Source organism: Jaculus jaculus, chromosome 3, assembly GCF_020740685.1.
Source record: "Jaculus jaculus isolate mJacJac1 chromosome 3, mJacJac1.mat.Y.cur, whole genome shotgun sequence".
NCBI lineage: Eukaryota > Metazoa > Chordata > Mammalia > Rodentia > Dipodidae > Jaculus > Jaculus jaculus.
In genome coordinates this window covers 70,300,981-70,309,598 of record NC_059104.1, presented here as the reverse complement: position 1 = coordinate 70,309,598, position 8,618 = coordinate 70,300,981, and the positions used below count along the sequence as shown (strand labels likewise).

The window sequence follows — 8,618 nt, the reverse complement described above, 5'->3', positions numbered from 1 at the left end:
ATCTCAATCTATGCTCATTTATTTGTTAGTGTCTTGCAAGTTAGAAGATTTCATTCTAAAGCATGTGATCAATGATGTTTATAATCAGTTGTGAAGCTATGACAGTTAACTAGATGTTCTCTGGGAATGGAAGGGATTTGATCTACTGTGGCCTTCACTGTCAGGTGAGTAGTAGGACAGAGTTCCAGATTTGGGGTTGGAGATTCCCAACTGTCAGTACCTGTCAGTCATTCTTCTAGGGTCCAGTAGTTTTCCAGTAGTTCACAGTAGTCTTTGCTTCATACAAACACTGTTTTAGTACTTCCCAGCTTTATAATAAAACCTTGTTCTTATCCTGCTGTGCCAGAACTTAATAACTCCAAAAATAAAACCTTAATTTTCTCATGATGAGGAGGAAGATTTTTTCTTTTTCTTTTTTTCTTCTTCCTTTTTCTTTTCCCTTTTCTTTTTTCATCTTTGTTTTTTCTTTTTCTTTTCAAGGTAGGTCTCACTCTAGCTCAGACTGACCTGGAATTCACTACGTAGTCTCAGGATGGCCTTGAACTCATGGCGATCCTACTACCTCTGCTTCCCAAGTGCTGGGATTAAAGGAGCGTGCCACCACACCCGGCAAGGATGAGGAAGATTTATACGTCTGGTGGAAAGGGGAGTTTTTATTCAGAATTTCAGTGTCCATACAGGTTCACAAGGGTAGCAGTGAAGAGAGCACCGACCACCATTTCTATAAAGAGGTTTTTAAGACTCTACCTACCTATGTGATTGTGGACGCACTTTATTTTTCTGAGCTTCCTTTTTTTTTTTTTTTCCACCTGAAATGTACTTTTAGAGATTTTGTGGGAGGACTATGTGAGATTAATGAATGTAAAGTGCCTGCACAGGCTTCCCAGCATGGGATGGCACTTCATTACTGGCAGCACAGTGATCATGTTAGCAGTTGATAGTATCTGTAGTCTGTTTCTGTGCATAGAAAGGATCCCCTTCTATTGTCAAGGACTTTTTAAAAGTACTGTCTACTCACATTCACATTCACAGGTTAATAAAACCTCACAGGTATGATAACTTTTGAAACTCTCTCCCTCCCCCCACCCTTTTCCTGACTGCCCAACTCAAACACTTAGAGCCACCTCCTTTATTATATTATCCAAGTGGATTAATGAGACTGCATCAACCCAAACCCAAGTGTATGTCTGTGTGTGTGTATGTGTGTGTGCGTGTATCCTTTTCCTTTATTCCATACACAGTTCTTCTAGCCCCTAAGTAAGTTTCCCAGACCCCCAACACACATGGCTCCTGTGCTTCCTAGCCCCTAGTAAGAGACAATGGGCATATTCTTATATTCAGTTTGTTAGAACCCCATTCCCAAGGCCAAATGAAATTTCTGTTTCTCCCTATTCATCACTAGTTGTCTTTCACTGTAATCCTCCCCATTTTTTTTCTCACCATCCTTGTCTGGAGCCTTGTCTTGGTTTATTACAGGGAAGCCTTCCTCTTCACAATCAAAGTCTCCCCTGAGTTCTTAAGATGTTCTTTTTACTTGCACTGGGGCTTCCAGTAGGTTTGTTATCTGGCTGTATCTGAAGGGATGAAAGAAGGAAGTGGAGCTGGGGAAGAGGATATCATAAAGTTAGGTTTCGTCAACAAAAGCTGTGCTCAGCCAAATGTTGAAAATCAATGCTTGTTGGTAGTGATACAAATGCTACGTAATTTAAAGATGTGTGAATGATGTTCTCCAACTGGATAATAAGATTCCTGAACAAACCTCCACTTTTCTACTTCTGTTTTCAACTACACACAAAAACGAAAGCTGCACTTTGCCTTTGCTTTCTTTAGATGTTCTTTTCGGAATACACCCCTTAATTTATCTTTGAAATTCTCCCCAGCAAAATAATAGAGGAAGGGATTGAAGCAGCTATTGGCTGCAGCCAAAGCCAGGGTGATAACCATGGCTTTGTGCAGCTCATCTCCACAAGAAGTTGTGCTCCAAGTGACCAGGTGGAGGGTCCTCAGGGTGTGATATGGCAGGAAACAGAGAAGGAAGATGATCAAGGTAATGATGATGGTGGTTAGTGCTTTCCGATGAGAAGCACGCAGACCTGACTCTGGGATCTCTGCCTTTAACAGGGCACGGATGATTAGCAGATAGCAGATGTTGAGTATGAGGAAGGGCAGCAGGAAGCCCACCACTAAGGCAATGTGGTTCATGATTAACAGCTTATTAAGTTTATGGGGATTCAGCTCCAAGCATGATATGATGTTGTTCTTTTTCTCATGGCCACTTTTCAGAAGCATTGCTGAGGAAGCCATGATAAAGATCCAGATGATTCCACAGATCACCCAGGCACTCCTGATGCTGGTGACATGGAGGAGCTGTAATGGGTGAACAGTGGCCAGGAAACGCACAACACTCAGCACCGTTAGGAAATAAATGCTGGTGTACATGTTGACATACAAGGAATAGGACATGATTCTGCAAGCCAAGTCCCCAAATATCCAGTTGGAACCTCTGAAGTAATAGTCAGCTCTAAAGGGCAGTGTGCTTGTGAACAGGAAGTCTGAAATGGCCAGGTTGAGCATAAAAACATTCACAGATGTGGACTTCTTATAAGACTGAAGAAAAACATATATGGAAAATCCATTTCCCAAAGCTCCCCAGACAAATATTATCAGGTATGTGATTGGGTAAAATTCTCTCTTGAAGTTTTCAATTGTGCAGTTACTGTTGCTGTTATTGTTGAAGGTTTCAGTTGGTTCCATTTTTGATATGGAGCAGGATGCAGGCTAGAACATATATTTTCTCTCTATGTGGAGATGGAAAGACCAAAAAAAAAAAAAAAAAAAGTTACTTGGTAATGTTCCTTTTCCTTTCTTAGTCACTCATTACATATTTTTAGGGCTCAATGGGGAGAAATGCAAGTTTTTCTTTGAGAAATACTAGTTAAGTTTATAATATGATGCTTTATATTTCACCAAAAATTCTAATTTATAAAATAGGGAATAATCAATAATTTATTTGGCTGAATCTTAAACCTCAAACCTGGAAAAGTTTTGACCTTTTTATGAAACTACAGCCTAAATCTATTGGGTAACAGAGTTCTTATCAGATACGATCAAGGGAAGAAATAGCATGACATTTTTCAAGTGTAGAAAGACTACCTAACCTAAAGTTTTATATCTAGCAAAAAAAAAAAAAAAAAAAGATACTCCTAGAGGTATGACTTTTTCAAGTGATTAAAAAAATCTGCCAGAATACTAACCCTAAAAGAATAACTAAAGGAAAATCACTAAGCAGGAGAGAAGTAATAGAAGACATAACCTTGGAATATCAGAATAATAGGGAAAATGTGATATTTCAAAAACAGCGTGCTCCCAGTTCCCTGGTTCTGGTACCCCTGCTCCTAGTTTGGGGTGGCCTGGACCTGGTGTGTTTGCTGCTGAAGCAGACTTTTTGCTCTGGCTTCCAGACTGACCTACCACTGGGTCCCCAATTCCTGGATCCCCTGCTCTGGAAAGTGTTACTAGGCTTGACTTAATTGAAGAAAACCACAGAAGCATCAAAACAGAGATAAATGATCAAGATAATTGCTGAATTGGAAGCAAATGATCAAAAAGCCAACAATCACATAAATGAAATTTAGCAGAATCATCTCTTAAAGCACACAGCTTTTGTTACTAGGCTTGACTTAATTGAAGAAAACCACTGATGCATCAAAACAGAGATAAATGAATGGAAGATGAGTCAACAAATAGAGGATCACAATAACCAGCTGATTGAACTTAATGAAGACATTATAAAATGTAAGAATGAATTCCAGGAAGCATCAAGAAAATCAGACCTCAAATTGAAATTGTACTTCAAAAAAGATATGAACACAATGCAAAATAACACAACAGAAAATGAAAATCAAATAGAGTTTGTAAGACCCTCTGTAGAAATCCTCACTAATGGAGTCACTCATGTAGAAGACAGAACCTGTAAGCTGGAAGGCAAGACAGAACAAGTTGATTTGAAGTCAAAAACTTTGCTAAACTCAAAAGGTCATGTGAACAGAACATGAGAGAATTGTAGGTTACCCTAAAACAACCAGACCAAAAGGGGAAGAAAGAGGGCCAGAGGTATAGAGAACATATTCAACAAAATTATTGAAGAAGAACTTCCCAATCTCTCAAAAGAGAAGCATATCCAGATAGAAGAAGCTCACAGAACATCAGAGAAGACCAAAGAAGAAACTCTTCAAGGCACATCCTAGTTGAAACTCTTAACAATGAAAACAAAGATTGAGTGTGAAAAGCAGCAAGAGAGAAACAACTCACTATATACAATGGCAATTCCATCAGAATTACCTCATATTTCTCAGTGGGAACCTTAAAAGACAGAAGGTCCTGGAATGGAACACTTAGAGTCTTAAAAAAACTATAGTTTCCAACCCAACTACTGTACCTACAGAAAGTATCTCTCATAATAGATGTCAAAAGGAAAACTTTCCATGACAAAAAGTAAGCTCTATGATTATATAAACACAAAGCCAAACCTACAGAGAATACTTCAGAGGATAATCCACAAAAGAGTCAGACAACCAAACTCAAGAACCTACAAGAACATCACAATAAACAAAACTAAAGCAGGCTCAAAAAGTGCAATGCACAAGAAAACACCAAACCCCATAAAATGCCCCATCATAGCAGAGATTAAATTGAACATCGCAGTTATAAACTTAAATATTGATGGTCTTAACTCACACATCAAAAGACAAAAGTTAACAGGATGGATCATAAAAGTGAATTTTTCTATTGTCTTCAAGAACCAATCTCACAACTAAAAACAGACACCTCCTCAAGGTGAAAGGAAATGAAAATAAGAAACAAGCAGGTGTTTCTGTTAAATAAACTTCAAACCAAAAGTAATCAAAAAGGACAAAGAAGACCACTCTTCTTAGTCATGAAGGTAATGATCCAGTATGAGGACATCACAATCATAAATTTGTATGCATCAAACACGGGTGCACTGCACTTTTATAAAACAACACCTACTTGTCAACAAAGCAGAAATAAACACCAACACCATCATAGATGGAGACTTCAATATTACACTATCATTAATAGTTGTGACTCTTAAGACTCTCAGAGTGACTACAAAAGTGACCCTAGATGTTGGGTTTGCCTGCTATGAGAGTATTCAAGAAAGCTGAGTGGAACAAAGTACAGGCACATTCCATAATTTAACTAAACAATGTACACATTCAATGAAAAACAGCACAGAGCATTTATGCAAAGGTAGGTATTATGACAACCAGATCCTCAAAGTCACAGTCCCTTAGGATGTGTGTTACCCCACAACATTAATCCTGTCAACCAGGAGGCTAAGATTTCTGGTCTGCTGAGTGTTCCAAGTCAGCTTGTGACCATGTGAGACCCTTCTCTGGTGTAATCCCAGTTACCTTTTGAGATGATTTTGGTTTCAACTATGCTGCACTCCTGCTTGGGTCCCACTTTGTTGCACTGTGGGTCCAGGTAGGTTGGCTGCATTGCTGTATTGTTGTGTCTTGCCTGTTGGGTGCTGTGTAGGTGAACTCCCTTCCCCAGGTCTCTGGTGCTTGCTGGCACTTACATTGGTGGTGGGGGAGGGGAGGTGGCTGATGTTTTCCCTCTGGTCCTCACAATTGTCTTCCTCATGAGTTGCTCCTTTGTTCTTTCCTGTTGTCCTCTCTTCATGTTTCTTGAGTTTGCAAGGCACTCCGATGTGAGTGGAGAATCTCCTCACTGGGCTTTTCCTGTGGCTCAGGCTGAACCTTATGGCTAGAGCCAGGCGGACCTGGTGCTGCAGCTGCTGGAGCCACTTCTGCCTGCTTCTGTGGGCTCTAGATACTCTGGACCTCTCCTACTGCTATAGTTGGTAATTTCTTATACACCTCACTTATACACCTCACTTTTTAGTAGAAGAGTGTATTGTGCTTTTTTTTTTTTTTTTTGGCTTTTTCTCCCCTAGGCTGATTTGATGTGGTTCCTACACAACCACCTTAACCAAAAGTCTGTCTGCACTGGCTGGGACAATGTTTTTGTGTACAGGTATCAGTCTGACAACTACTGTCGCACACAAGCTATGTTTATTCAGGATTAATGTTAGAGTTCAGATATTTTAGACTATCACTCCCACCATGAACCATGTTCTGCCTCCCTTCCTGATCACTCAAGAGGCTAGAGAGATGGCTCAGTGATTAAGAGCACTTGTTTTCAAGGTCTAATGGCCCTGGTTCGATTATCCAGTACCTATGTAAAGCCAGATGCACAGTGTCACATGCATCTGGAGTTCAGTTGCACTGGTAGGAAGCCTTGGCATGCCAGTTATTTTTCTCTCTCCCCTAACACATAACAAATAAAATAGTTTTGAAAGCTTCATTTTCTTCTTTAATTTGGTACTTCCCAATCTATCTTCCACAGAACATGAATCCAATGAGATACTCTACAAAAGAAAAAGCTTCCATAGCAAAATTGGCCTAAGAACACAGCAAGCTCTAGTCTCTGTCTATCTCATGAGAAATTGTGATGCATTTTAAGGCTCCAAGGAGCCCTGCAGAAGCCTGATTTATACATATTTTCTCTCCTTTCTTGTTTTTTGATTATTATTATTGTTTGCACATTAACACATTCTAACATCCCATAGAACTAATGTTATACCACTGTGACTTGAAGTTGTGAGGTGGCTTCCACTGTGACTTTACAATGGATCTGGGCTGTGACTTTGACAGAAGAGAAAGGGAACCAATCCTTCTGGGACACATCAAGCAGCCAGGGCAGTGGGGAAGTTGTGGATTCAAGTGTTGGAGTCAAGGAGCTCTGAGCACTCATGGTTGGGTAAATTAACATTTCTGAGCATCCCTTACTTCATTTTGAAATGGAAATTGTACTAGCTTCCTAGAACTATCTTAGTAAAGTATTCTTAATATTCTAGAACCTGTAACTTTCAAATCAAGTTGTTAGAAAGAAGAATCCTTTTTGCCTTCTATCTTCTAGTAGATATGAGCAGTCCTTGACATGCTGTGACTCATAGACATATCACTCCAGTCCTTGATACTGTCATCATATGTGGATTTTCTTCTGTTTCTCTGTCTTCTCCTCTTTTTTTAGGAGCACCAGTCATATTGGGCTTATGACTCACTTTATCCAGTATGGCCTTATCTTAATGTCACATAGACAAAGGTCCCATTTCTAATTAAAGCCTCATTCATAGCTGAGTGAGGATAGTACATGTGTTTTGCCAGACATAATCCAACCTACAGCAGGGATCTATACTATCTATTTCACAAAGTGGATGTCAGAGAGCACAAGAGAGGAGAAATTACGTGATGCACAGGGTCTTTGTACTTCGTGGAGTGTTCCCTAGCTGTGTCCCCTCATAAATGATCATAATGATGATGTAACTTCAATTTCTGTCATCCTATTAGCCACGGTAGATGAATTCATCAACTCTTATATTCACACAAGGTATAAAGAGTATACTTCTCTTGGTGTTTGTTAGAAAGACACACTCTACAGAAACAATGATTACTATCAGATTATCACAACATGTTTATGATATTTTCATAATACATCACTTTTTAATATTTTAATTTTCATTTATTTATTTGAGATAATGGGCACACCAGGGCCTCCATCCATTTCAAATGAACTCCAGATGCATTCACCACCTTATGCATCTGGCATATATGGAACCTACAGAACCAAACCTGGGTCCTTTGGCTTTGCAGGCAAGTGCCTTAACTGCTAAGCCATCTCTCTAGCCCTAAATAGCATTTTTTCAAAACTCTAAGTCTTGTCCTTCTGGGGAAATGTCTTATCTTGATTTTGGAGCCAAGATTCTGTAATAATCAAAGGGAAGGCTTGTACCTAAGCATTCAGAGAAGGGTCTAGAAGAGTAGAAACAGACTCAAATGCAATCAAGTCCTTAAACTCTTTGACCAAAAAAGCCTCATTCCATATAAAGTCCAACAGGGATTATAAACTACAATGAGAATAGGCTGGAGATCAGGTGATTAGGGTTTGGCCCTGGACCACTCCTTTGTAGGATTTGGCCAGCCTTTAGGGATACTGTTACCTACAGGTATAGATAAAAGTCCTTTATTTTAGTCAGGATATGGAAGTTGGAAGGTAAGACCATAGACAAGAACTCATCATAAAAGATAGACATAAGTGGTAGGAAGGCAGAGCTTGCTGCAGAGGTCAGTCAATAGAAATTTAAGGTCCATATTACCAGACAGTGTAAGCAGAGAACTTTGGAGCTGCAAGAAGGTCTGGTCAGTGTAACCAGGCCCCCAGGCACAGCAAATCTGTCCAGGGATGCCAGATTGGGGTCCATAACCCCTAATGAGCTGGAAAGTAAATCTCAAACAAGGCACAGGATCAGGAAAAGACCAACACCAGGGGTAATCTTGAGTCTCAGTATTGCTTTGCTTTGATTCCTCTACTTGTGCCTGGGTTAGCTTGGACCCCCACACAGTGCAACATTTCTCTGGAATAAACAAATAAACATGAAGAGGGGGAAAGAGGGCTGAGACAATCTGCCTATTTGATGTACCAATAAAATAACACAATGAAAATTCAGCCAGCTCAATTAAGTATGTGGC

General features: G+C 39.7%; 1 protein-coding gene across 1 annotated transcript; it reads right to left on the bottom strand.

Annotated features, from left to right (window-relative positions):
* Positions 1 to 1,785: 1,785 nt before the first annotated feature.
* On the bottom strand, positions 1,786 to 2,796 carry Cysltr2 (cysteinyl leukotriene receptor 2). The gene has a single exon (XM_004665856.3). It carries the CDS (start codon positions 2,752 to 2,754, stop codon positions 1,786 to 1,788), a length of 969 nt encoding a protein of 322 aa, XP_004665913.1. The 5' UTR covers positions 2,755 to 2,796.
* Between the last annotated feature and the right edge of the window lie 5,822 nt (positions 2,797 to 8,618).

Excerpts from the sequence above, each read along its gene's own strand:
- Cysltr2 (XM_004665856.3), bottom strand. The coding sequence starts at position 2,754 with ATGGAACCAACTGAAACCTTCAACAATAACAGCAACAGTAACTGCACA.